The 16,390-nt window shown below is 46.5% G+C and overlaps 1 protein-coding gene across 1 annotated transcript in view; it reads right to left on the minus strand.

The window, feature by feature from the left end:
• RBM26 (RNA binding motif protein 26) overlaps positions 1–11,493 on the minus strand; it is a gene marked incomplete in the record, with an annotated part of 41,233 nt that extends 29,740 nt beyond the window's left edge. Inside the window, 2 exon segments of the mRNA XM_073614356.1 lie at positions 5,281–5,399; positions 11,173–11,493. Of these exon segments, the coding sequence (XP_073470457.1) occupies positions 5,281–5,399; positions 11,173–11,231 (178 nt within the window).
• Positions 11,494–16,390: the final 4,897 nt, after the last annotated feature.

Below are 16,390 nucleotides of genomic sequence, written 5' to 3' on the forward strand. Positions count from 1 at the left end.
TTGTGTCTGCTTTGCCCCCAGACAAATGAGTTTAAAATAGCTTCCATCTGTTTGAAAAGTTTTAAGGGGATGTACAGAGGGGCATGCCATACCAGATATAAAATCTTGGGCAGTATAATCATCTTAAAGTGGTTGTATAGTCTATTTTTTTACTTTTACCTACAGGTAAGCCTATAAGGCTTACCTGTAGGTAAAAAAAAAAAAAAAAAAAATATCTCCTAAACCTGTACGGTTCCCCTTGCTGACTGCAGCGGCGCATGCGCACAGGGGATTCTCGGCTGAAGGCCCGGCAGCTTCCGGACCTTGCCGGGAAAGAAATCTCAAGCGCGCATGCGCGGGAGTGACGACATCGCAGCTCCAGCCACTCACAGCGCTGGAAGACACGCCGAGGCAACATTTCAGCTACCCTGGCGTAGACCAGGTAAGATACCGCTGCCTCATTCTAAGGTATTTCATAATGAGCTAGTATGCGGTGCATACTAGCTCATTATGCCTTTTGCCTTACAGGGGTAAAAAAAAAAAGTCAGCGGGTATACAACCTCTTTAATTAAGTTTACACGGCCCATCACCCCCATAGGTAATCTAGACAATGTCTGCGTTTTACTTTTTAGTAAATTAAACAAGGGAGCTATATTTAAAAGAGTGTAATCCACCAGATCTCTAGTCACTTCCACCCCCAAGTATTTAATCTTGGATACCCTGGCAAGTGGTAATGGAGGGGACGTGAGAGGAGGAGGGAACACATCTACTGGAAGAATCTGGGACTTGTCCCAGTTTATACGCAGACCCGAGTATCCCCCCATCTGTTCGATAAGCTTTAAAGCAGCCTGGAGTGATGGTCCCTGATCTGCAAGGTATAGTATGGTGTCGTCGGCATACATTCCTATTTTATCAACTGTGGGGCCTCGGCGCAGACCCTGAATATCAGGGTGTGCTCTAATAGCAATGGCCAGCGGTTCAGTCGCCAGCACATACAGTAAAGGGGAGAGGGGACATCCCTGTCTGGTACCCCTCTCTAGTGGAAACTGCTCCGAAAGCCAGCCATTCACAAAGATTCTCACTTTGGGTGTCTGATATAGAAGCTGTACCCATTTAATGAAGCGTGACCCAAAACCGTAATTATGTAAACATTCCCACAAATACGGCCACTCAACGGAATCGAAAGCCTTAGCGGTATCTAACGCCACCACCACCCTCGTTCCCGAGATATCATGACGGGCCTGAATATTCATGGCTGTGTTTTTCCTCGGCATAAATCCCGTTTGGTCCGTGTGAATTAATGTTAAGATAGCGGTGTTTAACCTAGAGGCCAGGATTTTAGCTAAGATTTTGATATCTACCTGCAGGAGTGATATTGGCCTGTAGGACTCAGGGAAGTGCGGGTCTTTTCCCGGTTTGGGGAGGACTATAATTTGGGCTTCCTGCATAGATTCAGGGAGTGAGTTCTGATCAAAAATGGATTGGTATAATTCTTTCAGCCTTGGGACCAAGATATCTATATATGTTACAGAAAATTCCAGAGGTCTTCCGTCCATCCCCGGGGCTTTAGATTTGGCTAGCTGTGCTATTGCTTCTGTAATTTCATGTTCAGTTATAGGTGCATCCAGAAGCTCAACTTGCTCTTGGTGCAGCTGAGGGAACTGTATGGAAGCTAAGTATGAATGGATCTCCCTTTGAGTGTATGTGCACTGAGATTTGTATAGATTGTCATAGAATTGTCTAAATCGGGCCGCCACTTGTCCCGGGTCTGTTATTTTACGTCCGTCTGGGTCCGCAAGCGACACTACTGGGGGCTTCTCGTCCATGTGGGCCAAGTACGCCAACAGTCTCCCGGCCCTCTCTCCCTGTTCGTATACCCTCTGTTTACCAAAAAAGACACTTTGTTTTTCCTTTTCTATATGTAGTTGTGTGACCAGGCGTGTCTGCAGTTTCACTCTGTCCAAGTTTTCACAGGATGGGTTGGAACTGTAGGCCACCTCTAAGTCCCGTAGTTTGTCAGACGTGAGTTGGAGTATGGTATTAGACTCTCGTTTTAGCCTATTTATTCTGGAGGACAAGATCCTACGAGCATGGTTTTTAAAATCGTCCCATTGTGTGTTAAGAGCATAAGGTCTCTGTGTCTTTTCGAAAAAGAAAAGCAGCTCCCTAGCAATGGAATCATGGTCCGATAGAAGGGATAGCCAGTGAGGGTTTAGACACCAAAGCCTATCAGGAGAGGCTGACCTCAGAGATGCCGTCAGCCAACACGGAGAGTGATCTGATAGGATCCTAGGAGCAAATCCTGAGCCTGTAACCTTGGGCAATAGGGCCCTGGAAACAAGTATGTAATCAATCCTGGACATAGTTTTATGACTTACTGAGTGGCAGGTGTATGCTCTGGTCGTGGGATTTGCATGTCTCCATGCGTCAATAAGGTCAAAGTCCGTCAGTGTGCGATATAGCCTAGTGTGCAGTGGTTCGCCCCGACTGGGTTCAGCCTGTACTGGCCTGTCCAGGGATGGAGTCATTGTGTGATTGAAGTCCCCCAACCACACTGCTGGTATGGATGGGTATTGCGCTATAAATGCAAGGCCCTCTGTAACCACATCTGACCTGTATGGAGGGGGGATATAACTAGCCAATATCAGCAAGGGTTCTCCTCCCACAAGTGAATGCAGAAAGAGGTACCTGCCCTGCCGATCTGACACCATGGAAACCAACTCAAACGGTGTGGATTTTGCTACCAGCAACCATTCCCAATGCGCAGATCAAGGTATCTGGCATTTTCCTTCCCTCCCAGCTTCTCACCTCCCCAACTTGGTGGAAGCATACATTCCCTTGCAACCTGATTCAATATGATTCAACTTCCAGTCATCAACATTGGCTGGAGGTACAGATCTTTGAAATTGCTGAGCTGTAAAATTCAGAACAAAAGGGAAAAAAAGGAGAAAAAAAAATAAGGGTTGCAAACATTACGGGGGCGATTTTCCACTGTGTGAAGCATGGAAAGGATACGTGGCAATTCTGATGTGTCTCTTTTCCTGTCGGAGTGGTACTCACGCTGCAAGGATACACAGTCATTCTGGTAAAGTAATGTTGTGGGGCCTCAGCCCTATAAAAGTCTCCTGAACTGTGCCATGCTGTTGGGATAATATAGTATTCAGGGTAGTAAATTCTGTCTCGTTTCCAGGGGTACCAACACGCAGCACTCCACCTCCCCCCAAAGAGTTCAACCTAGGCAGTGGGTCTCTTGACTTCAAAATGGGGGAGGAGATTTCAGACTCCCAAGGGGGGGGGGGGGGGGGGGGGGTGAGGCCTTTGTATTAAAAAAATGAGCGGTGATATAGAACTATCTCCCCACAGCGGAAGTTACTGATAAAGCAAAGATAGGGCCCACCATCCTCTGTCAATGTCAACAGTACTCACAGTAACTGGCCAATTGCACGATCATCCCTCCGGACGTCCACGTCGATCCAACCACTGTGCTGCCTCCCTGGGGTCTTCAAAAAAATAGGACTTTACCATCATCCTCCACTCTCAGTCTGGCCGGAAACAGCATGGCATATTTCAGATGTATCACCCTTAGCCGCCTCTTAACATCTTGGAACTGTGCCCGCTTTCTTTGGACTTCATTAGAGAAATCCGGAAACACTGCAACCTGATTGTTGCCCAGGGTGATATTGCCTCTCTGGTCAGCCGCAGGATTTTATCTGTCTTTAAAGTTAAGAAATTTGGTAATAAAGGTTCTGGGGGGGGCACCCACAGGTGGAGGTTTAGCTGGAATTCTGTGCGCCCGTTCCACTGCGAACATAACGGAAAAGGCCTCTCTTCCAAAATGTTGGATCAGAAGGGATTCCAAGTATTCTGCAGGATTGGTACCTTCCGCCTTTTCAGGTAAACCGATGAACCGGAGGTTACATCGCCGCAAACGATTCTCCATATCATCCTGGTGTGCATGTAGTTGATGAATCTGGCGCTGTAGGTCCTCTGTAGTGTGGCTCAGGGGGTGCAGGATGTCCTCTGCCGCTCCAATGCGCGTCTCAGCTTCAGTCACCCTGTCCTTCACTTTGGATAAGTCTTGGCGCAGGAGGGAGATGTCGATCTTGACCCTGTCTATTTTGGCAGTGAGTGTTCCCTGCAGCGATGCAATGGCATCCAAGACCTTGGCCGTGCCCGCGCTCTGATGGACCGCCGCTGAGCACATGCTGTCTCCTTCTTTGGCCTGCGGATCTTGGTCCTGATGGCGGTATTTCACCAGCTTGTCCACCGCCTCAGAGGTCCTCTTTGGCGGTGACATATTCCCCCACTGCTCCCGTATATCTCTCACCAGACCTACTTTAGACTCAGCAAGATGGCCACTGATCCGGATAAATGGGGTCAGAGCTGCGTTCCATTCACAGGATGGCTTCAGGCTATAGGTGTAATTTATCAGCAGGGGCAGACTGCCAAAAGCCTCCTCTAATAGGGGTCCGGACTTGGGGTATACAGATAGGCCAGGAAGACTCACCAGGGAATCACCGAGTGTAGCAAGATGGCCGCCGGTCCGGATCACAGGCCAGCTCCGCGGTCCTTTCTGGGGTTGATTTCGGCCTTGGGTGCGTTATAATAGCCTCCTCAGGCAGTCCGGAGGTGGTCTCAGGATAGGGGCCAGTCCCTGGCTATCAGGGGCGCCCGAAATTCTCGTCCAGGCCGCCGCCGGGTGCAGCAAGATGTCCGCCGTTCCGGGAACTAGGCCGAAGCCGGGGCCTTTCCTAGAGCTAATAGCGGTCTGGGATCCTCGGGCGGTGTTTCAGCCGGTCAGCAGGCTCCAGATGTAGTGCAGGAAGCAGGATTTATCCCCAGGGGTGATCTATAGTGCTTGATGGCAAGGATGGCCGCAGGATGTCAAAAACGGAGTTTGGGTCAGCGGAGCTCCGACAGCCTGCGACCTACTCCATTGCTTACCAGGCCAAGCCCCCCCCCCCCCGTGAAAGTGCTCTTAGGTAGTTGAAGCTACATACAGCTCTCAGCTGCTGCATCAGTTAGTGATGGTGATTGGACCAGCTTGGTCCAAACGAATAATTTACACTTCACTAAAAGCTGGAGTTCAGCATGAATAGTATAAAATGAAAAGAATGCATGATAAATGAACATAAGTACAGGGAGGAACCACAAAAGATTTGTATTATATGCCATGTGTTTTGGGGCCACATAAATGGCAGACTTTTCTCATACAGAAAAAGTACCATGATCAGTCAACACAAAAGCTGTGCATGTGTTCTTAATGGAAAAAAAACAAAAACTTTGAATAAAGAAAGGTACCTCTTTGAAGAAAAACATCAAGCTGATCAATGCACAGCGCCTTCAGTTCTCGATCATTTTTATCTTTTTTCACCAACGCAAGAACATATTTTGCAAGAGCCGATGGATCAGCATCACAACTGAAATCCAAAAACAAAGTAAACATAAAAATTACAACAAAGCTAATGGGAAAAATGTAAACATACAATAAAGTCCAATTGCAATCAAAAACTTTTTTTATAGCTTTTTATTTTAGCTTTGTAAATATGGTGGAAAAGTTAGATTTTCGTTGCTATCCAATACTGGGGAAGAATTCCCCTTGCTTTTTTTTTTTTTTTTTTTTTACAAATTCTTTTTATTGTTATTTTAATTCCCCTCACTTTCTGACCTGATGCTAGAGTCCTAAAGGAAGTAATGGGAAACTTCTTCAACCGGGTCAAAGATAGCAACAAAACTCATTCAAATATCCCAACTATGCAAAGCATAAAAAAATAGTTTTGGGTAGAGATGCTTTGCTGGGAGAAAAACAAAACATAACGGCACATTGCTGCTGTCTCTAGAGAGCCCCTTGTTGCTTACCTACACAGGGCTCTCTTTTGTCATTCACTCAGTCGATCAGCGGGTGCTGGCTGTAAATCACTGGCCAAGACCAGCTGATCGGCTTGTGCTGCAGCGAATGACAGCAATCACAATGTACAGGTACGTGATTTTGCCTGTTTGAGCCAACCTGCCCCAGTAAATGTACTGTGGCAGGTTGACAAGTGGGATGTCACTTGGGATTTTTTTTTTTTTTTTTTTTACCAAAGTCATGTAGCAAAATACATTTTTGCCTCAATTTATGAAGAGATTTTGATTATATTGAATATGTTTTATAACAAAGTAGAAAATATCTGCAATCTTTTTTTTTTTTTGTTTATATAGCAAAAAATTAAAAACCCAGTGGTGATCAAATATTACCAAAAGAAAGCTCCATTTGAGTGAAAAAAGAATATCAAATTTAATTTACGTACAGTGTTTCATGACGAGCAATTGCCAGTTAAGGTAGCACAGTGCTGAATAGCATAGAATGGTCTGGTCATGAAGGTGGTAAAAGCTTAGAGGTCAAGTGGTTAACTGAGGCAAGTACACACAATAGAACAGGGGTCTCCAAACTTTCTAAACAAAGAGCCAATTTACTGTCCTCCAGAATTTAGGGGGGGCAGACTGTGACCATTGGAAGTACAATATGTACTAGCAGCAGCGGGAATGATCAATCCCCATCATTGGTGTCAGTGGGAGGAGTTGTGCCCCATCTTTGGTATTATTGGGAGGAATTGTGCCCCATCACTGGTGTCATTGGGAGGAATTGTGCCCCATCATTGGTGTCATTGGGCCCCATTGTTGGTGTTATTGGGAGGAATTGTGCCCCATTATTGGTGTCCTTGGGAGGAACTGTGCTCCATCGTTTGATGTCACTGGTAGGAATTGTGCCCTTCATTGTTGTCAATGAATAAAATAGCACACCAAGGGCCACCTAAAAGCAAGCAAAGGGATGCATCCGGCCCCCGGGCCGTAGTTTGGAGACGGAGGTTTACAACTAGAGGTCGACCGATATATCTCCTTCGATATTTGGCTTTTTTTACTTGCAGATTGTGCTGATAAAAAAAGCCAATTATAACTTCAGCGGGACTTGCAAATGACTTCTGTAATAGAAGTCAATGCAAGTTTCCTGAAGTTATCTGTGGAGAGGATCCCTGGGCAGCCTGCCAAGTCTGATAAGAAGAAACATTGTATCTTTTCAGGTTCTTTTATCAATGAGCTGAACTCCATGTGTAGAAGCTCTCAGTTTAACCATTTAAAGACTAAATCTTTTCTGACACTTGTTGCTTACAAGTAAAATTCCTGTATTTTCTGCTAGAAAATCACTTCGAACCCCCAAACATTATATATATATATATTTTTTTAGCAGAGACTCTAGGGAATAAAATAGCGGTTATTGCAATATTTTATGTCACACGGTATTTGCGCAGCGGTCTTTCAAATGCAATTTTTTTTTAAAAAAATACACTAATGAAATAAAAAAAAAAACTAAGCAGTAAAGTTAGCCCATTTTTTTCGTCCAAAAGTTTTGATTACCTGTTTTTGTGTATTTAATATTTAAGATATCGTTATTTTTTTTTTTAATCTAAATTATACATACAAGTGAACTGATTGGAGGTTTGTTTTGTTTAATAAATGTTTAAATGTAAAAAATTTTCTGTATTACTTAAGGCTGCTCCCACACTGGAGCGGGCATGCGTTGACGGTAAAACGCTGTTAGTTTTAGCGGCGCTTTACCGACATTTTAGCGGCGCTATTTGGCTGCTAGCGGGGTGCTTACAACCCAGCTAGCGGCTGAGGAAGGGGTTAATTGCGCCCCTGAAGCGCTGCTGCCGAAACGCTTTGCAGGCGCTTCGGCAGCGGTGCGCATTCATTTCAATGGGCAGGAGTGGTGGAGGAGCGGTATACACCGCTCCAAAGATGCCGCTTGCAGGACTTTTTTTAAACATCCTGCCAGCGCATCGCCTCAGTGTGACAGCACTTGGGATATCACACTGAGACTGCAGGGGAGCCGTTTTACAGGCACTTTACAGGCGCTATTTTTAGCCCAAAAGCGCCTGAAAAACGCCCCAGTGTGAAAGGGGTCTAACTGTTAGATTTTATGAGATGAAGGGAAAAAAAAAAAGAAAAAAAAAAATCGGCCTAATATATCGGCCCCAAAAAAATCGGCATCTTAGATCGGCCATCGGCCACCGTGATTTCTAAATATCGGCATCGGCCAGAGAAAAACCCATATCGGTCGACCTCTATTTACAACTACCGATTTTAAAAAATGGTGAATAGTGGAGGAGTATCATACCAATGTATATGTATGATAGAAGAATAAGGACTGACATTTTCTTTTCATTTCTAAGAACTCTAGCCTTATATTTAGGAAATTAGTTCACTTTTAAGCTAAAGTGAAACATGACTTTAAAATGGAATTTTACATCCCGAGTACTAGGTTTTACTCCTGGTCAGAGTACAGTCTGTGTGGGGTGAGTGGCCTGGACCAGCATGTGAGCAGCTGCATCTCACAGGGCTCCCTCACAAGATCCTAGATCCATCCTTCCCTCAGCCACTTTTTAGCACTGGACTGGTCTGAATCCCTAATAAATATAGGATGGAGATTTAGGTAGATCCACTTTGTGGTAGATGGAAAAAACAATGGCGAGTTGATACACTTACTATGATAGTACCCTAAATTTCATCAGTATTGGAACAGGGTAGTAGATATGCTTAAAGGAGTTGTAAAGGCAGATGGGTTTTTATCTTTATGCATTAAGATAAAAAGCCTCCTGTATGTAGCAGCCCCCTAATACTTACCTGAACCTCATCTCTGTCCAGCGGTGAGTCAACAGTGGGGCAGAGGAGCCACTGTGGGACAGAGATGAAAACTGCTCTTTAAAAATTATGTTTTAAATTAAGCCTTTTTACGAAGGATGAGCTCTGGCATGTTCGCACACTCCACGTGCAGAGCCCACCAGGAAGTCGGCACGGTGCTGAGCTAATCACTGCCTCATCCTTACTTTTTACTAGTGATTTAAAGGCGAAGTATGGGTTTGGGTTTTTTTCCCCCCCATTATACTTACCTAGGTGGATGCAGCATCGGTCCCCCAGCATCTCTGCACCGAGCCATCGAACATCGCCAATGGCTCCATTCTCTCACCTCCCTGAGCAGAAAGCTGCTGACTGTCAATCAGCAGCTCTCCTGCTCTGCTCCTCCACGCTCATTGGAGCGCTAAGCTGTGGAGTGGCGGGAAGCAGCCGTCTCAGCGGCTCGCCGAGAGGCTAAGACAGCCATCAGTCCAGGCAGCTGGCGGATCCAGACTTCCAGAGTTGGGATAACGCGGTGCCTGGACTGATTCCAGTGATGTCAGCAGAGAGCCGACTTCAGACCGATCTCTGCTGAAAACGAGTCACATGAGTGCAAAAGAAATTGCACTCCTGTGACCCATAAGAGAAGCCCAGCCAAACGAGCTCAGGCTGGACTTCACCTTATGATGTAAATCGTAATTTAAATCGACTTGATTTAAAACAAATCCACCCTGTCTGGAAGCCTCCTAATCACTGAGATGACATAGGGACAGGAGGCGGGGAAGGTGGCCTGGAAGTCTCCCAATCACTGAGAAGACATAGGGAAAGGTGATCTGGAAGTCCCACAATCACTGAGATGACATAGGGACAGGGGGTGGGAAGGTGACCTGGAAGTCTCCCCATCACTGAGATGACATAGGGACAGGAGGTGGGGAAGGTGGCCTGGAAGTCTCCCAATCACTGAGATGACATAGGGAAAGGGGGGTGGGGAAGGTGACCTGGAAGTCCCACAATCACTGAGATGACATAGGGACAGGAGGTGGGAAGGTGACCTGGAAGTCTCCCAATCACTGAGATGACATAGGGACAGGAGGTGGGAAGGTGGCCTATTGGTCCCCCAATCACTGAGATGACATAGGGACAGGGGGTGGGAAGGTGGCCTGGAAGTCTCCCAATCACTGAGATGACATAGGGACAGGGGGTGGGAAGGTGACCTGGAGGTTCCCCAATCACTGAGATGACATAGGGAAAGGGGGTTGGAAGGTGACCTGGAGGTCCCCCAATCACTGGGATGACATAGAGACAGGGGGTGGGAAGGTGACCTATTGGTCCCCTATTCACTGAGATCACATAGGGACAAGGGGGTGGGAAGGTGACCTATTGGTCCCCCAATCACTGAGATGACATAGGGACAGGGGGTGGGAAGGTGACTTATTGGTCCCCCAATCACTGAGATGACATAGGGACAGGGGGTGGGAAGGTGGCCTGGGAGTCTCCCAATCACTGAGATGACATAGGGACAGGGGGTGGGAAGGTGGCCTGGAGATCCCCCAATCACAGAGCTGACATAGGGACAGAGGGTGGGAAGGTGACCTGGAGATCCCCCAATCACTGAGATGACATAGGGACAGGGGGTGGGAAGGTGGCCTGGAAGTCTCCCAATCACTGAGATGACATAGGGACAGGGGGTGGGAAGGTGACCTGGAGGTCCTTCAATCACTGAGATGACATAGGGACAGGGGGTGGGAAGGTAACCTGAAGTCCCCCAATCACTGAGATGACATAGGGACAGGGGGTGGGAAGGTGACCTGGAGGTCCCCCAATCACTGAGATGACATAGGGACAGGGGGTGGGAAGGTGGCCTGGAAGTCTCACAATCACTGAGATGACATAGGGACAGGGGGTGGGAAGGTGACCTGGAGGTCCCCCAATCACTGAGATGACATAGGGACAGTGGGTGGGAAGGTGACCTGGAGGTCCCCCAATCACAGAGATGACATAGGGACAGGGGGTGGGAAGGTGACCTGGAGGTCCCCCAATCACTGAGATGACATAGGGACAGGGGGTGGGAAGGTGGCCTGGAAGTCTCACAATCACTGAGATGACATAGGGACAGGGGGTGGGAAGGTGACCTGGAGGTCCCCCAATCACTGAGATGACATAGGGACAGGGGGTGGGAAGGTGGCCTGGAAGTCTCCCAATCACTGAGATGACATATGGACAGGGGGTGGGAAGGTGACCTGGAGGTCCCCCAATCACAGAGATGACATAGGGACAGGGGGTGGGAAGGTGACCTGGAGGTCCCCCAATCACTGATATGACATAGGGACAGGGGGTGGGAAGGTGGCCTGGAAGTCTCCCACTTATTAGCCAATCAATGTTGCAGTCAGGTAATGAGGAGAGATGCATTCCCCGAGCTCTGATTGGCGTGTAGAAGTTGGGGAGCAGTACACTAGGAGGGTCATACAGTATTCATTGGGGTGAGCAGAACTCATACACGGTGTAGGCTGCCCCCTTCCCCATCGTTCGGTCACTTACATGGGCTCCAAGGTCTTAGAGAGCCAGGTCTTCAGGGCCTCGAAGTCCTCTATGATCATGTTCGTGCCTCTCCTGGGGTTGGAGAGCGGAGGGGAGAACAACAACACACAAGCCGCTGTCCTGCTTGCTTCCTATTTCAGACAGACGGCTTGCTGTACAGCGCACGTACTATACGGCTCCGCCGCTGACTCCGGTCTGCTCAGCTTAACGATAACATGTAAACCATTCAAGACCCACAATCTGTAAGATGGCGGCCACCATCAACCTCAACACCACATTACGTCTACGTCAGCACGTACGTCCGCACATGCGCACTACCGGCGGCTACGGAGACGAGTGTTCGCCGTTTGGCACAGTGGTCTAAACACCATAGGATTTTTTCTAGGAGCAGTGACTGACAGCAGTACGTCCGCCTTGTGGGGCATATGTTATAAAGTAGTTGAACAGTTCAAAGTAACCACAGATAGTTGGCTCAACCATCATATAAAGCAGCTGGCCGTTTGGGGTACCCATGATTTAAAGCAGGGGGACAATTGTGGCACCCAGTATGCAAATTAGCTTGACAGTTGGGGTGCCTATGCTATAAAGCAGTTGGGGTACCCATGAGATAAAGCAGCTGGACAGTTGGGGTACACAGGATATAAAGCAACTGGACAGTTGGGGTAGCCAGGATATAAAGCAGCTGGACAGTTGGGGTATCAATGATATTGGGCAGTTGGGGTACCCATGAGATAAAGCAGCTGGGCAGTTGTGGTACCCATGATATTGGGCGGTTGGGGTACCCAATGAGATAAAGCAGCTGGACAGTTGGGGTACCCATGCTATAAAGCAGCTGGACAGGTTGGGTACCCATGATATAAAGCAGTTGGGGTACCCAGGATATAAAGCAGCTGGACAGTTGGCGTAGCCTTGCTATAAAGCAGCTGGTAAAGATACAATTTTATTAGATAGGGGAGATATTTGAAATAAACAGTTGGGGTACCTCATCCCATTCCATCCCACCTCATCCCACCCCATCCCATCTCATCACACCCCACCTCATCCCATCCCATCCCACCCCACCTCATCCCACCCTACCTCACCTCATCCCACCCCACCTCATCCCACCCCACCTCATTCCATCCCACCTCACCCCATCCCACCTCATCCCATCCCATCTCATTCCATCCCATCCTATCTCATTCCATCCCATCCCACCCCACCCCAATGTGCTGATGCGATCGATGCGATGTGCTGGGGGAGATGCGATTCAATGTGCTGATGTGATTCAATGTGTTGGGGGTGATGCAATGTGCTTTGGGCGATGCCATTCGATGTGCTAGGGGGTGATGCAATGTGCTGGGGGAGATGCAATTTGATGTGCTGGGGGAGATGCAATTTGATGTGCTGGGGGCGATGTGATTCAATGTGCTGGGGTGATGCGATTCGATGTGCTGGGGCGATGCGATTCGATGTGCTGGGGCGATGCGATTCGATGTGCTGGGGCGATGCGATTCGATGTGCAATGCAATTCGATGTGCTGGGGTGATGCAATGTGCTGGGGGAGATGCGAATCGATGTGCTGGGGGAGATTCGATGTACTGGGGGCATTGTGATTCGATGTGCTGATGCGATTCGATGTGTTGGGGGTGATGCAGTGTGCTTTGGGCGATGCTATTCGATGTGCTGGGGGTGATGCAATGTGCTGGGGGCGATGCGGTTTGATGTGCTGGGGGGTGATGCAATGTGCTGGGAGGGAGAGGTGATGCGATGTACTGGGGCGATGCGATTTGCTGGGGGCAATGCGATTTGGCGGGGGTGATGCGATGTGCTGGGGCGATGCAATTTTGCGCGGGGGGGGGGGGGGGCGATGCAATGTGATGGGGGAATATTTTCTCAATTTTAACACAATTATCTATGTAACATGAAAGTTGTTCATGTACATCTAGATGCATAAATGAATTGTGTTGATGAGATTATTATTATTTTTTTAAATGAAAAGCTGTACAGAAAAAGTGTGTGTGTGTGCGTGCGTGCGTGCGTGCGTGCGCACGCGCACACACACACAGAACAAGATAAATATATAACAAGAGATAGATATATATATATTTCTTGAATAATATTCCTTGTACACGCAGTATATTTCCTGGTTCCTGGAGGGAGGAGGGGAGGTTTGCATAGATAAGGGGCGGCAACTTCCTCTGACACTGCCATTGCTATGGAAACCTGACCTGAAACCTATTACACTGCTTGTGCTGCACTGAGCATGTGTGAGATCTGCAAGTATGAAATCCAGGAAGAAATACAGTCTGGCTTCAGATGCCCACACTTAAGATGGCCACAGTCTGCTGCTCGTTTATAAACTTTCAAAATGCTGTAATAACCTAACAAAACGGACCTTAGTTTACAGACTAACTTTACTAGAACACATTAAGCTTGTGTATTATAGGGGTATTTTTATTTTATTTTATTTAAAAAATGTAATTTCGGCCGGAACATCACTTTAAATTCAGGCAGAGTGTCAGAGACTTTTTTTTGGGGGGTCCAAAACTCATTTATAACCCTCCCCCCCAAATGTTTTTTCTTTTTTGACTCCACAGTTTCCTTCAGCGCCACAGGAATGGCAGACTGTGGCTTCCCAATTTGCTCTGCGTTGGGACTTTCCCAACTGCGGAGGGACAATCGATGGGAAGAACGTCCACATCGTCCCACCACCCCACTCGGGGTCATATTATTTTAACTATAAGGGGTTTCATAGTATTGTGTTGATGACGGTGGTGTCGGCGACATACGAGTTTCTCTATGTGGACATTGGTAAGAATGGCCGGATGTCGGATGGTGGAGTCTTTACCCAGATGGAGTTCTACACACGTCTACAGAGTGGTGGCTTGGGATTGCCACCTGCGGAAGAGAACGTGGAAGGACTCCCATTTGTTTTTATCACTGATGAAGCATTTGGTCTGAGTGATCACCTGATGAGGCCATTCCCTCAGAGGACCCTCACCCCGGAGAAGAGGGTTTTTAATTACCGGCTGGCCAGAGCCAGAAGAGTCGTCGAGAATGCCTTTGGGATAATGACCAGCTGGTTCCGCCTATTTCTTACGGCAATAAATATGGCAGAGTACAAACTGAACCACAAAGTTCTAGCATGCTGCATACTTTTAAAGAGAAATGCTCTGAATTATGTTGCCTCAGTTGGGCCTGAGGCCAGACTTCCATAAACTACAATGACAGCCCTGGAAGCTGGCCGTCCTGGCTTGCCCCCCCAAAGTGCCCGTGAAGTGCGTCAAAAATATGTTGATTATTTTACGGGTAGGGGGGCCATTGCTATGCCAACACATTTGTAATTATTTTAGAGATTAAAAAAATTTGATCTGTTAAAATCTTGATTTTGATTTACTGCTTGTGTTTCTTTTAGCTGTCTCCTAGGTTCTCCTAGTGCACTTGTAGTGCCAAGTGGTTTTTCCATTATTAAATAACACCCATTGTCACTGTAAACACCAACTTAATACAAAAACTGGTATTGAGCATTGAAAGAAGAAGCCACACATTGTTGAGTATAAAACCTTTTACTTCGTGCACATTCGCATGTGCATTGTAAAACTTTTTTTTTTTAAAAAAGAACATCTTGCTTTTATAAAGTTTTACCTTGAAAATATTTTTTTAGTACATAAACAGGCATGTTTCAAAACATAACATACACAACTCAGGAACTTACAAAGTTCAACATTGAAAAACTGAAGGCAATATCAGACATAGTGTCAAAAAGGTGTTGATATTGCCTTCATCAGATGGGGTGATGTCACCCCGGTAAAAGACAAATTTTGAGGATGCACACAAATAGGGAGTCAAACTGGGGATTTCCCTCCTGATCCCATGCCTAATGTCAACATGTGCTATCTCCCATCATGAGGGATCAATGGATGTGGTTTGGGGGTGCCACCACTTCCTCTCACCTACTTGTGTTACGAGGAAGGGGTTGCACCCACAAAACGTGTACATTGATATCCCCTGATGGCAGATAGCACATGTTGACACACTGTGTGCATCTTCAAAATTTGGCTTTTAAAATGCGTCAAAAATTAGTTATAAAAAATTGGTCACCAAAAATAGAAAATTGTGTCATTTTGTTGTTATTTAGATTCTTCCTAGTGCATCAATCATGTTCCTCAGTTTTTGTTCTATGTCATTTGTTTTTTGCTTTATGATGTCTAAATCCCAACTACAAAACATTATGTCCTGGATTAGCCTTTTGTGCACTGTCACTCGTGAAAAAAGGAGATTGTTCTTCCATAACATGCACATCATCTAAAAGAAAAAATACACACCATGTATTATAAATATGCAGGCATACATCTATTACCTGAATCTGTGGTCTCAGACACTCACCTGTTGTGACAATTTCAATCACCTCTCCTTCCTCCACATCCTCTGGTTGTGGTGTCCTCTGTTCCCCTTCTTCCGGAGTTGGGGGGTTCCTATTGGCCTCAGACGTCCGGAGTCTTTTCTTTCCTATAAGAATGAAACAAAAGGTATACTTAGCACACCGATATTTGAGGCCAGAAATAGGAATATGAAACATTGCTTGGAAGTGGGGTACAATTGTCTGTTTTGGCAGAGTTCCAAGCTGAAGACATGATTTTTTCCCTTTACCAAAGCTGGAATACTTACCTTTTTTGGACAAGATTCACACATGGAGACACCCCATGTATCCATTGGAGTACCTGTATGGGACACCCTATAAAGTTTGTTCTTGTGTCCCACACTAGTGCTCCTAATTCCAGATGTGTAAACAGCTGCTGAGTGTCCTCTCCTTACATTACATTGAATCAAGTTTGCAATTCTTTCTAGTTTCAAACACATCTAGACAACAATGTCCTAAACTTCTTTTAATATAAATTAGCATGACCAAATGTAGTTAACCCTGTATCTGCCCAAAACATCGTATTTAGTTGGCAAACAAACAATGTTTCCTACGACCGATTACTGTGCCCATGAACACGAAAGTAGCCATTTTAAACCGTACAACAGTAAAGAAAAGCATATGGAGCAGCATGCAAGTAATAATAATAGTAGGAACACATGACAAGTACTTACTTTTTAGAAGCACTTTCTTGATCCTTCTGTACTGATCCTGCACCCTCAATTTCAGGTCTGACCAGCGTTTCCTCAATTGCTCCTTGGATCGTCGTACCCCAAAATTCCTGTGCAGACTCTTCACAAATTTAGACATGATCTT

This window comes from Aquarana catesbeiana, linkage group LG02, assembly GCF_042186555.1.
Source record: "Aquarana catesbeiana isolate 2022-GZ linkage group LG02, ASM4218655v1, whole genome shotgun sequence".
In the NCBI taxonomy this organism is placed as follows: domain Eukaryota; kingdom Metazoa; phylum Chordata; class Amphibia; order Anura; family Ranidae; genus Aquarana; species Aquarana catesbeiana.